The 25027-nt window shown below is 38.6% G+C and overlaps 1 protein-coding gene and 1 long non-coding RNA gene across 15 annotated transcripts in view; one reads left to right on the forward strand and one right to left on the reverse strand.

Annotated features, from left to right (window-relative positions):
* Nucleotides 1-25027, reverse strand: part of IFT81 (intraflagellar transport 81) — a 68963-nt gene that overhangs the window by 19478 nt on the left and 24458 nt on the right. For all 14 annotated transcript variants that reach the window (XM_043498398.1, XM_043498400.1, XM_038373810.1 and 11 more), the window contains 5 exons: nt 24133-24296; nt 21684-21779; nt 19394-19540; nt 1933-2082; nt 153-281 (listed from right to left, as the gene is read on the reverse strand). In XM_043498398.1, the coding sequence (XP_043354333.1) occupies nt 153-281; nt 1933-2082; nt 19394-19540; nt 21684-21779; nt 24133-24296 (686 nt within the window). The remainder of the gene's footprint in view (nt 1-152; nt 282-1932; nt 2083-19393; nt 19541-21683; nt 21780-24132; nt 24297-25027) is intronic.
* Nucleotides 11898-16923, forward strand: LOC119843881. The gene is made up of 3 exons (XR_005289079.2): nt 11898-12235; nt 12443-12607; nt 15707-16923. It is a non-coding gene; the product is annotated as an uncharacterized LOC119843881 (long non-coding RNA).

Consider the following 25027-nt stretch of genomic DNA (forward strand, 5'->3'; position numbering starts at 1 on the left):
TTGCCCAAAAGTATATTACAACATGTATTTCTACAAACATACATTGCATTTTATTTTAAAACCTGTGCCAGAAATGTTAATCCTGATTTTATTTTTTCTAAAATTAAACATCCAGCTTGCAGAAATACAATAGTTAAATTAGGCAAAATCACCATTTCAGACATGTTATCTAATGTTCGTCCCTTCATTTCATCCACCTCGCTCTTTGCTGCAGATACTCTCTCCAACTCCTCCTGTGTGTAACTGTATCCAGAGATACCCTTCTTGTCCTCAATAGCTTGCTGTGGACATAGGAAACAAATACAAAATGTGAGGACAGGTGCTGGCAAGACCATGGAGCAAGTTCTCTAATGTAAGTGAAATATTGCAAGAACGCTGAAAGTGAAGTTAAGTGCTGGAATCAGTTTATTTTAAGAGTGATGAAACTCTATGACTGCCATAAGAACTAACTAAAGTATCTGCCATACTGTTCAACTAGTAGGTTATTAACTATTTTCTGAAAGACCTCTATCTGGGGCTAATTTAAAGCTAACTGAGGTCAAAAGAAAGTTTCCCATTGACTTCAGTGGGTTTTGGATCAGATCTTCTCTGCAGCAATTACATATATAAAAAGAGGGATGCCTATTTTGGAGGATGTAATCTGTAGTAAATATAGCTAATTCTATAAAAAAAACCTACTATGTAAACAAGAACAGAATACAATATTTCTGAACTGTTTTGCCAACTGTATTCTCCAATGCTGTTTTTTTACAGAAGAAAATAGTTTACGGTAATGCCTCAATATATAAAGCTATTTTCCCCATACATTTCTTCAAAATATTTGGGATGTAATACAGTAGAGAAATTATTCTCTTAACTATTTTTTATTCCTTTCACAGTTTAACAAAACTTTACCTTTTCATTCACACAGTCGTTACAATAGTTGATCATTAAATATGCAAAGAAATGTAAGTTTGTAATACAGAATGTTGAGCGACGACTCAAGCAGTCATGGTAGACTAGTATGCAGGGTATTAATTCTCTAAAAGTGACACACATATACCAACCCAAGTGGATCAATCTTACAAAAAACCCATTCAACTCTAGTGGTTTTAAAAACATTAATCTTATAATATCTACAGCCACTTTGGTGTGGAGCATTTTATGGGGTTTAATAGCTGTATGGAGTTAGATATAGGCTTTGCCTTCATTGCCAAAAAAGGTGTGTTTTTTACTGCAGGATAACTAATGTACATTATCTACCTTGCTGTAAAATTCTAGTGCAATTAGAATGGATGTACATTCTCTGGAGACTTATACTCTGTATTCATGTATATTCAGTTGCCCTTGATTGGTGTGGGAAATCCTTTTCTTGTTGTTTAGTGGTAGAAGCTGAGTTTGGCTAGTTTTCAATTTCTAAGTAATACATATTCTCTAACTTACTTCAAGAACCACTGTGAAGTACATTTGCTTCTTAATGCTTGGATTTTGTTGTTGCTGTTTTTAAATACTATTCCAGTATCTCTGACAGCTTGGATCTGTACCTTATTGTTGATAAAGTAATTTTAAAGCCCTCAAAATATACCAAAGCTTACCTTCAACTAATTAAGGACCTAGTCCCACTTCTGTTGCAGTCAATAACATTTTTGCCCATTACTTCACTTGAGTGCAGGATTAGGCCCTTCAGACTCAAGAAAAAAAAATGTAGAGCTTATACTACTGTCTATAAGAAACTATTTCTAGTCATGAAATACGATAGCTGAGTATAACTGGCAGATTAAAACAATTCCTATACCAAGCATGCTTTATCAGTGTTTAGCTAATAATAGTAAGAGAGCTTTAAAGATTAAAACACATTAAAAAATTCCAAACCAATTATGTCCATATCATTGTATTGATGGTTACCACTGTGGTTGTGGCTAGGATGTATGGAGTGGGAGAATTTTGCGTTACCAATTGCTGCTGAATAGCCTCATGACGTTGTTTTAGGAGTTCTTCTGTTCTCTGTAGGATACCATACTCAGCTGTAATTTCTGCTATTTCTAGACGCTTCTTTTTATAAAACGTGTTCTTGCTTCGAAGCTTATTAACATATCGTTTAAACTGAAATGAGACATAACAGGGATATTTGTAATTTAATTTGAATGAAAAAAAAAGGCCTTATCACGCTTTGTAACTGTATACAATAAACTAGCCTGTACAAATAGCATTTAGCAGAGAACTGGAAGTCAGGATTCCCAGGTTCTATTTTCAGTTAGTACTTTGCACGTATATGAGAATGCCTTCCATCCAAGAACATCAAAGAGCTTTAAGAACTGAACTGCACAACATCCTTGTGAAGTAGATAATAATTATTATTCCCACTTTACAGATGGAAACTGAGACACAGAGATGACTTGCTCAAACTGACAAGACATTTGTGGCAGAGTTGGGATTAAAACTCAGGTCTCCCACTATCTATTCATGGGCTTGAGCCACAAGATTGCCCTTCCTCTCCTAAGATGAAAGGCAGTGGATAGGTATTATCATTAATGTTCCAATTACCTCTGAATCATGTCACAGGGGCAATTTAAATGTTTTTAAAATTAAGAGTTCTATTTTTTTTTCTCAAATTTAACCAGTGAACACATAGGAATTACAGAGTCCTATGATCCTAAAGCTCATGCTTCAGGGTTTCAGCAAGCCACCTGCAGGGGTCAGGAACTGATTCCCCCACCCCCATGTATTATAGGGAGTATTTAAAAAAAACACCTCCTTTCTGTGAAGTATCAAGGATGGCCACATCTTGAGATGGGACATTGGACGGGTTAACCAGGGCTCTGAGGTGGCACCAACTTAGCATTCTCTCTCAGGTGCTTGGCTGGCTGGTTCTTGCTCACATGCTCAAGGTCTAACTGATCACCATATGTGGCGTTGGGAAGGAATTTCCCCTAGGTCAGTTTGGCAGTGATCTTGGGGGGGTTTCATCTTCCTTGGAACCATGGGGTGCAGGTCACTTGCCACAATTGTCTGGGTATATCTCATTTAATTATTTCCCTGCCATTGCAGAGGCCTTGAGCACTGGTGCACTTCGGTCGGTTTCTCCTATTCTCTGCCAGTGGCACATAATAGTCTAGTCTCCTGAAGGTTGTAATACTTTGGTCTAATTTTGGTTGTTGGGTTAATGTACAATGCTGGTGGCCTGTGACATACAGGAGGTCAGACTGGTGATACCTTCTGATCTTAAACTCTATGAGTTCTCAAGTATGATGGGAAAGGGCAGAAAAATGCTAAGAGAAAATTGAAAAGAGCCATAGGGAAAAGATTCTTGATTTTAAGTATTGGTTGTAAGTAGTTAAAATACTGATCTCTTTTCATGTCTCTTGCTGAATTGAAAGATATTATTGACTAATCATTTTTAACAAAAGGACAGGGCAGAGTAGAGTCAACTCTTCACTCTGTGTACCCAGCTGAAGGACTGTCATTCATAGAACTAGCATAAAAGATGCACAGCTAGAATTAGTGAACAGGAGTTCAATTTTTGCTTATTAAAAAGTAAAGCATAATAATCCAGAGCCTTACAGATCATCACATTTACTTAATCTGTTTCTCAATTCTTATGTGTTCAACTTGATATTCCCTGAAAAATCAGGCCCTAGGTGTCTCTTAAGTTAAACACAGAAGAACTGGGGCTCTTTGAATTACTAACTTTTTTTTTTTTTAATGTAGGACCTAAACTTTCTCTTATCTCTTAGTTTTCCCATTTATAAAATGAGGTTAGCTCTTATTGATACACTTCACAGGAATGTTATGAGGCAAAAATCTGTGACATTTGTAAAGTGCTTTTAGATCCACAGATGGAGAGCAAGGAATTCAAAACAAATAAAATACGCTATGATAATTTAGTGTAAAACAGGTTTCAAAATGTTCAGCTGGGATAAAGTCATTATTGTAGAGTTAGTGCATTCTACTAACAAAGAATCACAAGAAAATATCAGCAGCCCTATTATCACAGATACAATTTTAAACTTTAAAAATTAAGATGCATGAAAGTACCTAGCTTGTGAGTGAATTTCCCTGTTGAAGAATAATGCATAAAACTGATGTGACTACAGCCTAAGAACCCTTAGAGTAACTATGTTCTATAAAAAGTGTCCCGGGCAAAATGCCCAAAATGAAATCCACCCTCTTCATCTGCCATCCTGTGCAATATCTAGGCCAAAGCTTTTTCTATCTTGCTATGCTCCAGAACTATTTTTAAAGCCAAAAGCTATAAACGTTTTTCGTGAAAGAACAAACCCACAAATTACTCAATGTGCTCTATGCAGATTGGGCTATGTGTGGCTTTAGGAGACCATTTTACATTGTGCATATTACGTAGGACAAGGATAGACAAGGTCACAAAAGTACTAGCACTAACAGTAAAGCAGCAGTTTTGTTACAATAAAGACCTCAGTACAATTGTAATATTATTGTTGCAAGTTTAACTATCCTGTTAATTAGCAAAAGAAACGTTTTATAACAGTCAATTCAAACACATCCTTTCAGTTTATACAGACTAGAAAAAAAAGTTTTATCACTTGTGCAAACACTGAATTTTCTGTGGTTTTCAAGCTATTACAGAAGATACTTTGTTACAAAATAATCAGACATAATACCAACTAACACAAACCAATACAAGAAAAACATGGATTGCTGTCTTCTCGCTTGATGGAGCAGTTCCAGTGATACTTCATTTGGACAGCAGAATATAATAAAGAATTATGTAAGAGAATAAACTTTTTTCACATGTGACTATAGACAGCTGTCAGATCTGAATGATTTTCTATCAGTTTACCCCAGGGTTGAAAGCAAGCTATTATTCTCCTTACTTCCATAACTACTTTTAAGGTCTTGAAAATAGCCTGAGTGGGAGACACAGTATTTGCATATTCAGTATTTTGCCAAGCATAATCTACTTAATAATGGAAACCAAAGGACCCTGTTGATTAAAGAACTGATTTCACAGATGTTCAATTATTAGCGGACTGAGTCTGGGCCATATAATAAGCAACCCATCCAAAACCAAAAAAATTGACAAAACCTTCAGATAGGGACATGGGGACAGGGTTGCAACCCCATCCATTTTAGGACATTCAAATCTGGCTCTAATATAGTGCAATCTCCTGGTTTATAAATGCATATTTTGGATTTTACATTATTCTAGTTACATGAAACTATAAAACAAGATATAAGCAGTAGTAGCAAGATGACAATGTTCTGTAGATAATCAATCAAATAGCCTGGCAGAATTTCTACAGACTTAGTCTTCTCCAAATGTAACACAGATTTAAAAACCCTCCTAAATCCAGGGCCAAATTCAGTGCTAGGTCAGCAGGTGAAACTCCATTTAAATCTAACTGGAAATGAGCTCATGGCAGAATTACCAGATCTGTGGCAGCCTAGGTGCCCCCTAGCCCAGCAGCCACAAATCAAACCAAGAGATCCCTCAAATCAGGGACTAGTCTAATTGCAAATTACCAATCCTTTCAAATGTGTGAAAGCATACTAGGGCATTTCAACTATGTAAAAGGTTGTTACAAGGAGGAGGAAGAAATTTTTTTTTTCTTAACTTCAGAGGATAGGACAAGAAGCAATGGATTTAAATTTCAGCAAGGGAGGTGTAGGTTGGACATTAGGAAAAACTTCCTGTCAGGGTGGTTAAGCACTGAAATAAATTCCCTCAGGAGGTGGTGGAATCTCCATCATTGGAGATTTTTAAGAGCAGGTTAGACAAACACCTGTCAGGAATGGTCAAGATAATTAGTCCTGCCACGAGTGCAGGGGACTGGACTAGATGACCCCTCGAGGTCACTTCCGGTTCCATGATTCTATGATTATTTGCAGACATGCTTAGCATCTGCAGTGCCCTGCAACTCATCTTGAGCTGTGGGGGGAAAAATCAGGCTATTAAAGCTTTTAATAAAATATTACATTTTACTCTGGTAAGAAGCCTTTAAGTAGCTATGTTTAGCCAAATTGCTTTCAAATTATCCACCTCGCTCTTATATAGCACATTTCATTGGTAGATCTCAAAGCACTTTACAAAGGAAGTCAGTATAATTATCCCCATTTTACAGATGGGGAAACTGAGACACACAGAGGTAAAGTGGCTTGCCAAGATCATTCAGCCAGGAATAGAAAGGAGTCCATTTTCCAGCAATTATCTACTCATAGATCAGGTCATCTGTTCCCTGCACAGAAGCTCAGCAGAATTCATTTAGAGCATTCCAATGGATCTGTTGATTCTCAAAGTAAAGCATCATTTCAAAGACATTTGTCCACTAGTGAGCTTTCCGTTTTCAAGCAACTTAACATTAATAGTTATTTAAACTTCAAAGATCAAATGACTGGACAAGAACCATTTACTGGTGCTGAGGTAACATTTAAAGTAAACAAACCAGCCTTCTGACTGCTGCTTGCTAGCCAAGTCAGAGGCCCCCTGAGATACAGAATCTCTGAATGTAAGCAAAGAAAAATTATGCTTTTCCACTTGATTATTTATATGGGTGGATGTAAGATGAAAGCCTGGTAGTTATGCTATAAAATGGATTGAATAAAAGTCAGACTTTGACCAGAAGTCATAGATCTGAGGCACGTGGGCACCTAGAATCCCAGGACAGATTAGCTATATAACCCTCACTTTTTATTTAAAGATCCACCACCAACACTATCACTTACCTCTGCTCTACTGACTTCCATCTTAGTATCTAGAAATATTAATGTATTAAGTCTCACAACACCCTTGTGAGATGGATAAGTATTATCATTTTACAGATGGGAAAACTGAGTCAGAGCTATTAAATTGACTTTCACAAGAGCACACAGGAAATCTGTGGGACAGCTGTAAATTTACCCCCTCATTCAGCAAAGCATGTAAGCATGTTAAGCACACGCTTACGTGCTTTCCTGAACTGGAGCCAAAACCTAGATTTCCTAACTCTCAGTCCTACGCTTTAACCACAAGACCATCTTTCCTTTCCTTAAAAGTAACACTTAAGTAACATATTCCCTTCATATGGTTATGTCACCTGGCTTTTGACCTAGCACCTTTTACAGTTCTCAGTGTATTTGGGATATTTGACACAATCAAAGCAATCCTGGAAAGGGCAGTGTATCATAAACAAACAGGCAACGTTTCTAAGTCTTTGTTTTTAAAAGAACTATATTCTTAGGAACATAAATGGTTATCTTCTTTCCCTCCTATTTCTTCGCTTCCTCTCTGTTTGTAATCCTTTCCCAAATGAAAGAACACTGGCATACAATATACTCTAATCCTCTATAAACTATGTCCATTATATGTACTATACACAGTTTAGGGCTTGATCCTGCAAAGTGCTCAGCATTCTGGCCCCAATCTTGCAAACACAAGTACATTCTTAACTTTAAGCACAAGTAGTTCCATTGACCTCAATGGCAGTACTAACATACTTAAAGCTAAGAATATGCTGAAGTGCTCTGCAAGATTGAGCCCTTTGCAAGCAGCATAATTCTGATTTATGTTAGTTCAGGTTTTCTTCTAGATTTCTTTCAATAACCAAAAGTGTCAATCATAAGTTTAAACAACTCACAATATTTGGTGTTTTTCTTTAAGATCCTGCTTGTGGAGTCATGTTGTAAGTTTCTAGCCCTCATAGCTGCAGAGAAAAGCTTGAGAACCCTAAAGGCCCAAAAACCAGCAGGAAAAAACAACAACAAAAGACAATCCAAAATATTTATTTTTAAAATCTCATTATTTTTAAACCAATCCCATTATTTTTGAGTGCTTGGGATTATGAGTTTATAAACATGATGGGACATATTCTGTACTGATTCACCCTGGGCAGTTCCAGTGAAGTAGGAAATGGTGTAAATCTGCGCAGAACTTGCTCCACTATCAGGGTTAAGAATTTTATTTTCTACTTTATCATTAATACTGCCATTGACTTAATAGTTATTAATTTTTAAAGATTTAGTAGAGAAAAATCTTTCAGATGTAGCCAGGCACTAGTTTATTTGGGTATCCTCTATCATATAAACAGGAAAAAGAACAAAAGAATGGAGATTTCACAAACTCCTTACTACAGGATTAACAGCAGCAAACATTCAAAAGATGAAAGGAGAGGCTGGGTTTTTTGGGGGTAAGGGGGTGGGGTGAAACAAATCCACAAATTAATCCCTTACTTTTGTGGCAACCACTGAATGTGGTAGCATGTGGGGATATCATTTGGGATGCATAATATTAAAAATACTCCTTTTTGCAGAAAGTCAATGTAGAAAACAAGGTATTAAATGTGAAGAAAAGATTTTAGCAGCAGTTGTGTCAAGGTATCGAAAACCAACTAAATTATTAATAATTAAGAACACCTGGATAATATTAGGTCAGTCTAAATCCCCAAAAGGGATCTTTTCTTTCTGAAATTAAGAATTGAATGCAGATTCTGAACAAGCAGTTTTGTTAACATTGGGACACTATCATTGTCTCAGTACGCCAGCTGTAAAAAATCTTAGTCAAATCGGTGTACTGAGAATCAAGAAGCAGATGGTTAATTTTCTAGCCAGTCCAATTAACATGATAAAGGCCTTGCAAGCAATTAAAATTCTGTCAGGGAAAGTTCCTGGGCATGACAGGTTTTCAATAATCTCAGATCTCTGTGTTTGAGCCAGTATAGATATTTTTACATATGACTAATGACTCATATACTAAGGACAAACTTTTAGAGAGAAGCCAATTATTTTGGTATATTAAAAGGAAAATTATCCTATAGTCTGCTCATCAGACAGACCAATCACAGAAGTTCTTCATTAATGTTGACTATCTGGTTTCTTCTAAGATGCTTGCTGCTGGGCAGGAAGGGATATTACAGCAGCCATTAGTAATAATTTGTACCAATCCAAATATATTTAATGAAAGAGTGTTTCCAGTTATCACTGAAAACATGGAGATCAATAAGATTAATGTGTTATTCATGCCTGTCGGTGTTGACAGAGCATTCAGTTGTGTGAAGCCATATTTTAAGTCGGACTCACAACATACATTTTGTTTCAGTGATGGTTATTGTCTTACAGCAAGAGCTTTTGGCTTCAGTAGCAATTCTATAGACTTGCCATCTTTGTACTCACAGCGGGATTGACCATAACATTCATTCCCCCTGTTTAATTTATTTATAGAACCTTTGGCAGAAAGGATTAAAACCTTTCTCCAATATTTCACTTGGTAGTTAAGAGAAAGAGATGGTTGCATAATGGTGGGGAAAATATATCCCAAGTCTCTGCTCAAACCCATTGACGCCTAAACTGCCAGCTCCTTGATGACCACACTTTTAAAGTTATCTAACTAGTATTGCTAACAGAAGTTTGTTTTTTGATGGACTCTCACTGACTAGGACACTTTGGGGGCAGAATGATCTATAGTCAAAGGCCTCTTTTCTTTTCCTGATATTTGCAAACAAAATATTTCTGCTTGAGAGAGAGAGATTTGTATGTAAAAATAATTCACCAAGCAAGCAAGTTGCTTAACTCAACTACATGTTTAAAAATCCATGGGATGTCGTAGGCTACATTCTCAACAACATGTTCTTTTCGACTTCATCTACTATGGGTGAACCCAGCTTTGATTCTATTTAATTCTGATACCCTGGGAAAGTCTAGGCTCCTGGGGTCCTATGTTGAACTCTGAAAAGTATGATGTGCTGTGAAAAGAGCTAAAAATATCACAGGTTTACCTAGGATCACTTGTAATTGAACCATCTACCCTTCTAAGTGTCAAAATTTGATTCCCTAATTTTCAGGATCTGACAGCTGCAGCCAACAGCTTGCCAGCTTTGCCCTTATGTTAATTGTACTTCTGTTTGAAGTACTTAAAAGATTTCACAATCCCTGCAGCAGACAGACAATTTAGCTCTAGCATTTTGTAGTTTGATATCCAATGAATTGGTCCCTCCCTGCTGTTGCCTGTAAATTCCATCCGGCTGTGCAACTTCTTGAACTAGTTGCAACTGGAAAGCTGTATGTTCCTTTTCACGATTAGAGGAGAAGGCAAAACACTGGCTCCCAAAAACATGAGCCAGGATTGACCTTTCAGTGGATGAAGAATTAAGAAGACCTCAATTGAAGATACAATTGCTGGTCTGAGAATCCAGGCAAAGAAGATACTAATTTGAATGCCAAATCCAGCGAGTGTCATGCCATAAGGGGATACAGCAGCACTAGAGAGAGCAATTTGATAATAAATTATTAAAGATGTAAGATCACACATTAATGCCTAAGTATAAGAGAAAAAGAACATGTTGATTTTACTACAGGACTTGGGAAGAAGATAGTTGTGTTAATAGCTAGCATTATCATTAAGACTCATTTAATCCCTTTAAAAATCATGTACAAATACAAAAAGGAGAGGTGGAGATGTATGTCCCCGTGGGCACTCCACTTCAGATGCGCATGCATCATGTGCCTTTGATAGGAGATTTTTCATACAGGTGCCCATTTGGCCCATGGATGTGCCCTATTTATCCTTGTGCCCCATATGGAGGCTATATAGGGCTGTGTGAGCGAACCGCCCTCAGTTCCCTCTCTACCGCAAAGTCCCACAGAGGAAACACCGAAGCAAAGGGGAGGAAGGCGAGTAATGAAGCACCCATAGGGACACACGTCTCAAAGAACTCCAGTTATTGCACAAGATAAGTAATCTCTCCTTCTTCTTCTAATGTCCCTGTGGGTGCTGCATTTCAGGTGACTCCCAAGCAATAACCCCTTAAGGAGGTCGGAGTTTTGGAAGAGAAAAACTACATCGGCTACTGTAGCATCTGATCTTGCAGCATGAACCAAGGGTGGAAAACATATGCACCAATAATCATGTTGCACATTGCAGATTTCAGCAACTAGAATGTCCTTGAGTATGGCTACAGATGCAGGTTGTGATTTAGTAGAATGTCCAGTCATTTGTTGGGGAGATAGAACTTCAGGGGAACCATAAACAGGCAATAATGCATCCAGAGATCCATTTAGAAAGTCTCTGAGTGAAGATAAAGGCTCCACTAGACTCATCTGCAATAGAAACAAAGAGTCTAGGAGTCTTCCCAAATGGCCTAGTTCTGTCCAAGTAAAAGGCTGATGGGCTCTTAACATCTAGCATATGCAAAGTAGATTCCTGTGTAGACTGATGTAGCTTAGGAAAGAAAGCTGGAAGGTGAATAGTTTGGTTAATGCAAAACTCAGAAGAAACCTTAGGTAAAAATTTTGGATGGGGTCGTAATGATACCTTCTCCTTGGAGAACACAATAAATGGAGAGCCTTTCATTAGCGTCCCCATTTCCCCAACTCTTTGAGCAGAAGTGATGGCCATCGAAAAGGCCATCTTCACAGACAGATGTAGCAGTGAGCACAAGAATGTGAGGCTGAAAGGCCTGTTTGGTTGAAAGGGCTGCTCAGTGAGCTGGTTAAGAACAAAGTTGAGATCCCGAAGTGGGATAGGGGCTCTAATCTGCAGACAAAGATTCATGAGGTTTTTCAGGAATCTTGTTGTGATTGGATGAGTGAACATCAAGAAACCTTATATTGGCATGTGGAAAGCTGTTATTGCCACTAAATGAACCTCGACGGAACTCAAAGCGCTGACATTTCCAACTCCAAGAAGTAATCCAGGACTGTGGAAAAAGATGATGGGGCAGGTGTAAGATGGTGCCAGTTACATCAGAAATAATATCTTCTCCATTTCTGAAAATAAGTGCATCTTGTAGATTCCTTTCTGCTAGTTAAAAGTACATTTTGTACTCCCAATGAACACAGGCTGCCTCTTAATCCCGAGAACCATTGAGAAACCATGATTGTAATTGCAGAACATTCAGAGTGGTGTGAAGTGTTTGACTTGCATCCTGAGATAACAGTTGAGGATTGCTCAGGAGCCACCATGGAAGGCAAGAGTTGTGTTTGATGAGGTAAGGAAACCAAACCTGTCTTGGCAAAGCTGATGCAATCAATCAAAATGAACTTGGCTTGGTCCTGCTTGATCTTAGTGAGGACTTTTAAAGCAGTGGAGCTAGAGGATATGCATGCAATGAAGAAAGCAACTTCTAGAGATTGTTCCGTTTAGAACAGAATTTCCTGCCCTTTGTGTTGGCTGCCATAACTGAAAGGTTAACCTCTGGAAATTCCCAAGCTAGGAATATTTTGCTGAGGATTCAAGAGGCCAACTCCCATTCATAATTTAGGGAGAAATGTCTGCTGAGGTTGTCTGCCCATGGTTTTGTAAACCCATCAGGTAAGAAGCTGAGATGACTATTGGGCTGGCTATGAATAAATTCCAACACTTTATCGCTTCAGTGCAGAACAAGGGGGAACATGCTCCACCCTGATGATTGATATAATACATGCAAGTTATGTTGTCTGTCATGATCTTAATGGACTTGTTTTTGAGTAGGGGAAGAAAGAGAAGACAAGCATTTCTGACCGCTCTTAACTCCAACAGATTAATATGCATGTGTTGTCCTGTTGTGAGCATTTGCCTTGGACTGTACGAGGATTCAAATGTGCTCCCCATCCAAAGAGGGAAGTGTCTGATGTTAACATGACCACAGGGAGATTGTGGTTGAATGGGACTCCTGCACAAACATTGGAAGGATTCTTCTACCAGGTGAGTGCCTAAAGGACTCAGCTGGGTACAAAAAGACACCTGTTTGTTCAGATTGTGTTTGTTGGGTACATAACTGTCGTGAGCCACTCCTGGAGACATCAAAGATGCAACCTAGCATTTTGTGTCACAAAAATGCAAGCTGCCATGTGTCCCAGCAGTTGCAAACATGTCCTTGGCTGGCCTGAGCTGCATTCTTTGGATAAGGTTCTTTAGAACAAGGAACCTGTCCGGAGGGAGGTAAACTCTGCCCTTTATTGAATCCAGAAACACTCCTATAAACAGTATTCGCTGTGTAGGAATCAAGATTGATTTCAAGATTTATCACTAGGCCTAGATTTTGAAATAGTGAAGTTGTTGTTTGAACTGCTAACCTCACCTTCTGATAAGACCAACCTTTGAGGAGCCAGTTATTGAGGTAGAGAAAGACGGTTATTCCTAGATGACGGAGGTACGCAGCTACAACAGCCATGGTTTTTGAGAACTCCCTTGGGGTGGAAGACAGGATGAAGGGAGGACCCGGTACTAGTAATAGTTGTGATCAGTGTGAAATGAAGAAATCTTTTTGAGAGGGATGAATAGCTACATGGAAGTAGTCATCTTTGAGGTCAAGGATCTCAAACCAGTCCCCGGATTCCAGGGAGGGAATTATACCTGGTAGAGACACCATCCTGAATTTCAAATGTCTTAAGATGCTTATTCAATTGTCTGAGATCTAGTATTGGCCTCCAGAAAATATCTTGAGTAGAATCCTTTTCCCCTGGTTGAAATAGAACTGATACTATGGTCCCTAGTCTTAGGAATGATGAGCTCTCCTGTGTCAGTAAATGATTGTGAGAGGTATGGGTGCTTGAAGAGGGATGGGAAAGGGAGGGTGGAACAGTGGGATGGAGGTAAATCAGATATTATAACCTGATGTAATGGGCTCTAGTACCCATCTGTCTGATGTTACAGCCTTCCATGTTTGATAGACTAGAGAGAGATGATGCCAAATTGAGCAAGGAGGGGCTGTGCCATGCAGCTGAGAAACTCTGGTTATTGTGTGGTTTGGACTCTTGACCAAACCATCAAAACTGGTGTTTGGATGATGTTGATGGCTTGGATGATGCAGTCAAGGTACCTGCAGGCTTCTTTTTAGAAAATCTTAACCTCTTAGCTGGTGGTTCTGGTGGCCTATGTAAGGCTGAAAATTGAGCAAGATGGGATCTTGGAACCAACTTGGACCTGCTAAATTTTCTCTTACTTGTAGGTGTGTATATCCCTAAAGACCTAAGTGTTGCCCTGGAATCCTTTAGTGTCTGAAGCGAGTTGTCTGTGTTGTCTACAAAGAGCTTGGGGTCCTCTACATGTAAATCTTTCATAGTTGATTGTACTTCCTAGAGAAATCAGACAACTGAAGCCAGGAAGCTCCTTTCATTACTACTGTGGTGGAAATAGACCTAGCTCCAGTATTCGCTGCACCAAGTGAATCCTGTGGAGATGTCTTTGCCAAGAGCTGACCTTCCTTTATTGTGTTGTTAAACTGTTCTCAGTGTTCCTGTGACAAATGCTCAATGAAAGCATTAAACTTCTCATAGTCCAGGTAGTCATATTTTGAAATTAATGCCTGGTGATTGACTCTCCTGAACTGTAACATTGCCAAAGAGTAGCTTTTACATCCCAAAAGATGCAGACATTTCTGGTCCTTATACGGGGTAGCTTTTTGGGCATGTTGCCTGCTCCTTTCATTCACTGCATCCACAACCAGAGAATTTGATTCCAGATGAGAAAATAAAAATTCAGAATCCCTGTCCAGGATGTAGTATTTTTTATTGTCCTGCTTGCAAGGGCTGGTGGGGGCACTGCTGGAGTTTGCCAGATGGTCTTGGCTGGCTCAAGAAGGCCTTCATTAATTGGCAATCTGTCCAGGAGCTTGAGATAGGAATCCTGGACTTTTTCCAGGGAATTTGCGGGGTGTCAGTAACCAACTTCATCAGGTTCTGGAATTGCCAAAAGTCATCATTTAATGACGGCAGTGGTGGCATTACTGCCTCATCAGATGATGATGAAGATATACTTGTAAGCAAAGGTAACCTCCGTGTCTGCTCTTGCTCCTCAAAGGTCTTCTCTGCTGACTGAGAGTGAAGGGGAGGGATGGGGACTGAATTGGGCCCCCTCAAAATTGGTGTGGTGGTATACTGCACATGGATCCCAGCAAAGCCAATGAGGAGGACTATAAGGCATGTGGGGAGGTATCCTTTGTTGGTTGTCCCAAGTGTTAATAGGCAGGCGTCTGGTATCCTGCCTTTCTTGCAAGTGCATTGGGGAACATCTCCTGGAGTATATTGGAAAGCCTTCAATGGAAAGTTCCAAATCTGAGTCAGAATGCTCCTCCACATATTGTACAGGAGGTGACAATCCTTCTTCATGGATAGTATAAGTTGGGGAGGAGGTAGGTCTTTCAAAAACATGAGCAGTCAGTGACCAGGCAGATCTTGGCACTGAGAGGTGTCTGGAGGTTATAAGGAGGGGTGACTCAGATTCATTCGGTACCAAGAGGTCTTTTGTGTAGTGGAACTCCTGAGGTACCAAGAGCACAACAGAACTTGGTAAGGGCACTGATGATGTTCCCAATGCTGTTGTCCAAAGCGCTGTACTCAGGGTATCATGGATTCCACTAAAGCTGTTCTCTTGGCAACAGAAGTCTTTGGTACCGAGCCATGAGGAATGGGACTTAGTTGACGTCTTAGAGTGCTTTATGGTACCCGAAGTGCTCGGAGCCTCACTTGCACCTCTCTTGGGGTCTGAGGTCTCTGGTGATGGAATCTTCGAGGAATAACTCTCTGTCCTGCTCCTCTGATCCTCTCCTTAGTCTGACTGGGAAGCTCTTGGTACTGCCAACACAGTTATTGATACCTCACTCATGGAGAGTATTGGAAACCAGGTTCTCAACGCCGCCATCACTTTGGAAGCTTTCAGGGATCATGATCTTTACATCAATGGGGCATTAACAGAATGGGAGGGACTCTGTACAACAGGGAGCTCTCTGCACCTTGGTCTACAGCTGATCTTAAGGCTTGCTCCATCACTAAGTGACTATATTTTATTTCCTTGTTTTTACAGGATCTTCCCTTAGAAGAAGTGCAGATCTTGCACTTGCTGGGGATATGAGAGTCTCCGAAACAATGTATGTACTGGGAATGCCCATCGGCCATCACCAAGGGGGACAGCTTCTTGAAACAAGAGGCATCCCAGACAGAAGAAAAATTTGTTTGGACCCCTTAATAGGGGAAAAATTAAAACATAATTATACACACACATTTTTAAGAAAAGAAAAGCACGAACAACCATTCCAATAACTATAAGGTTACTAACTAAATATACTACTACTAAAGAACTAACTACTAATGCAAAGCACAAATAGGCACACACTAAACTCCAACTCTGGCTGAAGGTGGTTGAGAAGGAACTGAGGGCAGTTTGCCCATGCAACCTTATATAGCCTCAATATAGGGCACAAGAATAGGTAGGGCGCATGCAGGTCAAACTGGCACTGCTACCACAAAGTCGCAGGGCGCATGCTCACCTGAAGTGGAGCACCCACAGCGCCACTACTCAAAGAAGAATCTATTTTACTGAAACATTAAGCTTGCACAAGTAAGCATTCATTTGTTAGAAAGTGAAAAAGTTAAGGTTGATTGTGAAACCTAACTCTGTCCCCACTGAACATATACATTACAGTACAGTCTACAAGCCTGATTCACCACTACATTACTCAAATTTAGCCTTAGATTCACACTGGCGTAAAGATGGAGTTACACACTGGTGAATCAGGCATTATAAATTTATGAGCACATCATCTTAGATCCCAAGGTGTATTTAAGGTTGGCTAGATAAGTGGTGAGCCGAGATCTCTGCTTAACATACAATAACTTTTGCCTAATCCTCTTCTTCCCCCACATTTGTTTGCCTTGTCCACTGGTCCTGTCTTAGCATAATTTAGACTGCAAGTTCCTTGAGGTCAGGATCATCTTTTCAATGTGTGTTTGTACAGTGCTAACACAATGGGACCCCAGTTCTGGATCGGGGTTCTTAGGCACTACTGCAATACTGATAATAAATAAAAAGAATAAGATTGTAGAAAAATTGTATTATATTGTGATTCATTATTGAGAAATAGTGTGTGTTCCCTTGGATCTGCACCAAAACATGTTTTCTGTAAAACAGGAAGTATATTAAAAAAAAAAAAAAAGGCAGCAGGCACTTTTTCCAAAATAGTGGTGGCTCCTAAAATGAAGACTTAGGAAGATGTGAAAAGCAAAATAAAAGAGCATATCTGAACACAGGCAACACATCTTATGTACAAATATTCTCTTCAGCTTTTCCATCTTGGGCCACATCCCTTGCTCCATGCTATGACCCAGCCATGCAACCTGAATATTTTGTCACCGAATGTCTTTCTGGTACCTGAAACAAAGCACCCTGATTTACTGTATTACCTGACTGTCTAACAATTCCTGGATAAAAACAAATTGTTCCTGTCAGATGTTGTTGCCACAACATGAAGTTTCTTTCATTTACTGTACAGTACATAGATATGCAGTATTTTCCTGGAGATAAGACAGAGTGTTTGTGGATATCTCTTTTGTAAAAAATTGCTGCTGAGTAATTAATCATTTCTTTCTGAATAGTGGGAATGTCATGAAGCACAGATTGCCTGCTTCCAAATTTTATTTAAAAAGCTGTCTGACTTTAACAAACTGGACCCTGGGGCTAAAGAGCTGATGGTGGTGAGAAATCCAATCCAGTGGTTTTGTTATTACTATTACTCATATAGCACCATAGATATGCCTAGTGCTTTACAAGGCAGGAAAGAGCTGACAGCCTAAAGCCTTGATCTTGCAGATTTACTTGGGTCTTGCTAACATGAGTGTTCTACTGGAGTCAACTGAACCATTCACTGTACTAAACACTACCCTGGACAGGAAGTTCCTGTTGTTGCCTCCACCTGTTTTCAGCATAATTTAGGGAGGAGGTGGGAAAAGAGCAAGTGGGAAGGCAGTATGAACAGGCAAGTTGCACTAGACTTATGTGTCCCTCTTGAGGAGCGAACAGTTATTTTATTACTTATGGAAGAGTATAAACATGCACAAGTGCACATACGCACATGCACATACACATACTTTTAGTGTGTAAGGCTCTTTTGAAAGAAAAGTGATATTTGAGGAGGGAGTTAATGGAGGAGCCAGGGCTGATGGGATCCAGGAGGGAGTTCCCCACAAAAAGTAGTACACAAGGGCTTGTCTACACTGGCACTGAAAAAACATCCCCCTGAGCGCAGCAAGGTTCAGTGCTGTAAAGCGCCAGTGCAGACAGTGCCCCAGCGCTAGGAGCCGCACTCCCAGCACAGGTAGCTATGCCCCTCGTGGAGGTGGTTTTTTTAGAGCGCTGGGAGAGCTCTCTCCCAACACCCTGCCGCAACTACACATGCCACGTTAAATCACTGCTGTGGCAGCGCTTTAGTGTTGCCCAATGTTCCCTCTAATTTTTGACAGGCCGTGTGCTCAAAAAATTTCTTCTGTGCAAATTGTTGTGCTTCTGTGCAAATTTTTGTGCACACAGTGTTTCACTGTGTGCGCAGGGTTTAGGATATGTGTGCGTACACACACGCGCACAGCTTAGAAAGAACGGTGATTGCCAGTGTAGACTAGCCCTTTCTTAAGAAGGCAAGATGTGGGCATGGGAAAAGATCACTAAGGATCACTCCAGTATGGGCTAAGCGAAGAACATATGCAGGAGAGTGAAAAGAAACAAGAGGTAAGAAGGTGGATTCAGCTAAGGCAGGCTTTGTCTTACTGATTCTGCCTGCCTCTGCTCCCTCAATATGGGTGACAGTTTTTTCCACATGAGAGGAAGTGTTATATCGGGAAAGTCAATTTGGCATGGCAACAAGCTGTTGCCCAGCTACAGCAGCCTGACACTTCACAAACCTTCAAGGAAGAAAAAGCTTCTTTGATGTGTGCAGCTTCAAATAAAGCTTTGCCTGAGCCAAACTGAATGTAGAGTCAAAATCTGCGTTACAGATAACTTCAAGTGCGTCTGGGAGAATAGAAAGGAAAAAAAAAAAAAAGAAAAAGTAAAATGTATCTGGATAATGAATAAATGATATTAAATCATGTTTCATGTCATTGCTGATCATTTCACTCTATGATGATGTGTCCTAAAGAGAATAAAATGTAAATTTGTGGATTTTTTTTTTTTACTGTGCATCCCTTAGCAAAGTGAACTAACTGACTTATCTCTGAATTCTGATTACTTGTGATTGAACCATGATTATTAGCAAGACCAAACACCATTATTTATTATCATTCCAACAATGAGATGGACTCTGACATTATTTTGACGTGTGACACTAAAAGGTTAAGAGATACCAACAACTGTAGTTCACATTATATATGAATATTTATACACGATTTGGGTAAAAAATTAACAACCTGAAAATATCTGCAAATCAAATGTTTTAAAAGCTTTGTTGTAGTATAAACTATGGAAAATATTGTTATTTATCTGATTGCGTGAAGTTAAAAGAAAAGTCTTAGAACAGTCTTTGGTATCAAATTCTAAATTATACTTCACAAGAAAGTAGATACCTAATTTAGTTACAACATTGTCATTTTCTTTGATGTGAACATTCCATAAAATGTTGGTAAGCTACTCTAGTAACTGTTACCAAATTGTAACGTTCAATTGGAAATGCTCCATCTTTTACCTTCTCTCATCCTCCCCAACCCCATTGCTACCTCAGCTCACCTCATCACCTTTCAAAACTTCTGTGCCATCCAACTCACGGGCCTGGTTTGCTTTCTGTAACATTTGCCTCTCCATGTTTGACATCTCCTCCTTGGCAGCCTGAAGCTCTTCTGCCTTGGCTTCTTTCTTCCGAGAAATTATGGATGCCTGTGGGATTATCAGATGTCAATTTGGATGAGCAAAGTCTTGGTCACCCATGGTTAACCATCAAAAAAATCTAACAGTTAAATTTTAAAATTCAGGTGGGGTAAAATTGAGACTGTAAAGAAAATAGTAGGTAGGAAATTGACTATTAAGGAGAAAGTTTAATTGTTAACATGCCCCTTTGTAGCTATCCTGGAAGTAAATAATAATAACAATAGAAGTGGATTAAATCCTGAATCCATTTTGGTCAATTGCAAAATTCTCATGGACTTCACTGGAACCAGGATTTCACCCAGAGCATTTATGTTCCAGATTAACGTTAAACATTTATATTTCAGATTAATGTTAATATTTTTACATTTAGCTTTAATTTCTGTAAACTTAATTTTTAATTTTCATTAAAGAAAAAGAGGTGTAGACTACTGTTGCTCAGTTTAATTTGTTTAGTCTTTTTTGTGCATACGTAAAATAAACTAAGCAGGCTTAACTGGAAAGGTATCCAAGATTTCGCAAGATTTCAAAATGTCATAATATGGATTTTTATAAAAGCCACATATTTCTGTAGGTTGGAGTTAACTAGCAACAGAATGGAGCCATTAAATCTGTGCAACCTAGAAAAAGACAACGAGGAAAAGAATAAAGGAATATAGGCTATTTCACCCCTTTGAGCCTCACAGAGATAGATTGGTTTTTAAATGAAAGTTTCATACCATGTATACTATATAGTATTTTTAGTGTTGCCTAACATTTCATGGAAAAATTAATGTCTTTAAGAACATAGGTGTAAAATAGATTAGAAAAATAAAGCATTTTTATATCAGAATTTTTTTTTCAAGAATCAAACACTAAAGTTATAACATGCAACCTAGTTTTTTTGGCATATTAAAATAAAATATTGCCACAAAGGTATCTTCAATGCTAGCTTCTCCTCACTGGACTAAAGGAACATCTTTTTTTCTAAATATATATCAGAGGTGATGCTGCCTACATGACATCTCAGCTCTTAGCTTCTTAAGATTATCCACAGAGACAAACTGTGGTGAATACATGTGATGATTTTGTAAAGTTGACTATACTAATTGTGGAACTGAGCAGAGAATTTCACTCAAGCTGAATTCCTGGAATGTTTCCCCCATAGAACATCAGAGCTTTATATTAGTAGCCAGATGGTTTTTTGTACAATACATTATGTAGCGTGCTTATCTTGGGCAACAAAACACATCTTGACACAACAAAGACGAAATACTTCAGATCACATTTGCAACTAAAAATAATATACATTCTACCATTAAATTACAATTTTTATCCAATAAATTTGAAAAATATTTTTCCGTAACTGTAGAAATGGTCACGAACAATGCCAGTAAAATTCAAAGTCACACAGGTTATTGGGAAATAAATCTAATATTTTACTATACAAGTCCTAGAAATGGTCAAATTTCATAAATTTTGGTCTATAATGTGTGGATTTATCATGTCTTGACCAAGAGCATTTGTTTTTTGCTTTCTTTTCATTTTAAGTCTGTAACATACGTTCTGAAATAGAGACAATTGGGAAAATGCTATGATACATGGTCACACACAAGAAATGGGATATGACTGGTAGTAAGAACTGCAGTGATTGCTGAATCAGGATCTAGGCTTTTCTCTTTTAGGAATTGTCTAGACTTGGAAGTTTACCAATATAGCTGTTCTGGAATAAGCCCCAGTGTGAATGCTCTTATTCCTCAGGAGCTATTTCAGTAAATTTCCAAGTGTAGACTAGCAACTCAGTAATGAGCATGCAATAGATATAGGCCAATCCTGGAAGGTGCCCCAACTACCACTAACTTCTATAGGAAATGAGGGCACCTTTCATATGTTAGGCCTAGAATACAGACTCTCTACTGTGTCTAACACACAAAGTCTACGGGCCTGATCCTGTAATTGCTTATTATCAGGCTTAGTCCCACTGCAGTCAGTTGAAGGATATATAATGTAAACATACTGGTGTTCAACTGTTATTTATTTATTTTTTATGTCTTTCTGTTTAATTTAGTTTTTCAGAAACAAGTAAAGAAAAAAAGACAACACAAGACTGTAGATAACAGTCAGTCAATTTGATAGGATTTTGCTGCTTACAAAAGAAGGTTTTGTTCCTTCTTACCTGTTGTCGATACATGGAAAATTTACTATCAATTGGCTCATACTTCATCATTCTCTTTTCAATCACTTGATTAATTTGAGCATTGACTTCATTTATCTGAAATAAAGAATGGAAGATCGAGAAAATGCCGTATTTCTTACTAAATAAACTAAATATGTCAAGACTATTGCTTAATAATGGTGTAGAGAGACTTCCAAATACTGAGACTCCTGAACTCTTCCTCCTCTATGTGGGATTCTCTTTTTTTATTTCTAAAGGCATTAACTCTCTATGGGAATGGGTGTGAATTCAAAGAAGGTATGAATTCCCTTATATCAGTGATTCCCAAACTTTTTAATGCCATGACCCCCTTAGGGCTAATCTCAGTTAATGTAATCCCCAGACTGGGCCCAGGGGTTGAGAGGGATGAGGGATGCCCCCAGAAATTCCTCTCATGGTATGCTGGGCTAGGGGGAAGAGGGCCAGGTCTTGGGGGTGAGGTGTTGGAATGTCTGGCTGGGCTGAAAGGTGTTAAGTGTGGAAAAGGGACTTTTTGGGGTGAGAGAGAGAGGGGATGGGGATGAAGAGGGCTTCTTGGTGAGGTGAAGGGAGTGAAGATGGGGTTTTGGGGGGGTCTAATGGGAATAAGTCAGGTTGCTGTCCGGCATCGACTGAGCTCAGGGAGAGGCATCAACACCAGTTACAGGTGGTGCTGAGGTGGGTGGAGGGTATGAACTCATGCTGCAGACCTGGATGCACACATCTGGCTTGGACAGCACCTGGTACCAGCAGCCTCTGTTATGATCAAAGTAAAGCTAATGACAGTACCATGTCCTCCCATACTCTGATTGGTATATTCTTTAAGAATGACTCCATTATTAAAACTACAGATTAGATCTGAAACCTTAAAATAGTAGTGTGATTCACCTTTGGAACCTCTGCCATCCACTGCAGTGTGATTTGTGTAATAAAAATAGCATTTATGGTTTCAATCATTTCTGCTAGACATGGAGCCCTTTTTTGTACCTTTCTTTCCCCAGTGCATTGTAGGCATATGATGATCTTTTCATGGTTCCAGATTATTTTTCTTCCCACTAGATCACCTCTAAATTGCCTATCCATTTTGAAGTTTCTCCCTCCTTCATTACACCAGGAGAGAGTGCGGAATACTTGGTTATTATCACAGTGTGAGCGAATGCATCACTCTTCCCACAGCCACTCTTTTCCAAATCTTCAGATAAAGTGAGAGGCTTAATTATACTATCACGAAGTATTTTAAAGCATATATTAGAGTAGCTTGTACACAACTGCTGTGACACTGTTAAATACTATAATTAAAATCTATCATAAAGACTTGCAGGGTGAAATCCTGGCCCCACTGATGTCACCAGTAAAACTCCCATTGACTTCAATGGAACCAGGATTTCACCCTCAGTTTCTTTATTACCCATCTTTCATGAGGCACGCCAAGAGTTGGAGGCATTTGGGGATATCAGGAAGGGTCAGCTTTAGGTTGGGGAGAAAAAATTTCTACCAAACACTGTACAAAAATTATGGAGAGTCATTAGCCTGTCTGTAGTTAAGGCTGCAGCAAGCTTTTATTATAATCAACATGTATACCATGAAACAATATTTTACTTTTCTCTAAATTTCTAATAGTAACTCTAAGATGTATTACATTACACATCTATTCTCTCACGTAGGCTGATGCAATAATTGCAGGAAATATGCAAACTTATTTCTGTTGCAGATAGAACTCCACACATTATGCCAATTTTTCTTTTATAAATTATACTTTGCTGTGCATTATAAAAATTAAATATTCGGTTTTCCTAAGCATTAGATTTTCCTAAGCAAATAAGAAATCCATTATGATCAAAGATTTTAGCTGATCTGAACAGCTTCAGTTTCTGACATTTGAAAAACTATAATAAAGAGTAAATCAAATATATTAGCTTTGATCAACAAATTAGCTGAGATGTTACCATTTGAAACAAAAAGCATGCAAGTTATCCAAGTATGCAAATTATCTTCACACCACACTGCACATTGAATTCAAATGAAATGTTAGTGATATACTACATACTGAGGATCTGATTCTCCACTCTATTAACACTGGTTTTATGTAAATGTAACTACACTGAAGTTAATGGACTTAAAACCAGTATAAAACTGATGTAAGGAGTGGTGAAAAAATTAAGCCTTCAACAATAGTAAATGAATATCTCTATTCATACAAATCCAAATTACTAAAACAATTTAGTAAAACAACAGTTTTGTAAGATGGGGTTTTGAGTAATGCCAGACCCTGGGTTGAGTCAGCAACTCATACTTTTTCTTTTCTTTGAAAAAGGAAGGTAATTATGTTTAGGAATTAAAAACATTTATTTAAGGATTTAGGGCAGAAATAAGACAGTCGATGCTTATATAAGTCCAGAAGACAAACTAGTTGGATGTTTAGTCAACATACCTTAGTTTCAAGTTCATTGAGATCAGATTGACCCATAGCTGGCTCTGAAACCACTTTTTGTAGGAAATACAATGACTGCTTCTTAGTTTCTAGTTCTCTAGGAAATTTTTCAGAGCATAGATATGAATTGAACTTTATCTCCTCTTCCAGTCTCTTCATTAAGCCTTGAAAAAAATATTAAAGCATGTGTCTAACATGTGTCTAAACAAAGGAATATAGAGGGTAATTAGGTTTCATTCCAACGTAACTGTAATTTAACCAACACATCAAGCTATTTAGCAACAGATTACAATAATTAGAGCATAATGCTTGGGCCTGCTTCTCAAAACTGAAAGGAATACCTAGTTGTTTCATTTATACTTTAAAATTCTGGTTCTCTCTGTAAATAAGAGTAACATATAATACAGCAAACTACATGTGTTTCCCTTCCAAATTTCCTTCTTCAGGATTTAACTACAATAAAAACCCCTCTTCTGTGAAACTCCATTAACCTGAATCTGGATACAATCTCCAATTTGCAGCACTTACATGAAAAATCTCACCATCCCCATTCAGTCAAACACCATGTGCCCCATTTCATTCAGAAAACTGGGTTGTGTAGTACTTTTTTGTTTTACTAAAATTTATGTGGTTTTGGACTACATTTATACAAAATTCTAGAAGAGGGTGACCAAATATAGGCAGTTTATATGTATCCATCTTCTTATGTGTATTCAGAAAAAGGGGTTTCCAAGCACAGCACAAGTCAGGTGGCTTGCTCAGGGCTTCTCTAAAACTCTCACACCTCAGGACCTCCAGGGTTGGAGCATCAAAGTAAGCATCATGACACAGATGTGCACACAGACAATCCCAGTCACATGTGGATTACTTCAGCCCCAGATAGGAATTACATGGA

The sequence above is a fragment of the Dermochelys coriacea genome, chromosome 15, assembly GCF_009764565.3.
Source record: "Dermochelys coriacea isolate rDerCor1 chromosome 15, rDerCor1.pri.v4, whole genome shotgun sequence".
Classification (NCBI taxonomy): Eukaryota; Metazoa; Chordata; order Testudines; family Dermochelyidae; genus Dermochelys; species Dermochelys coriacea.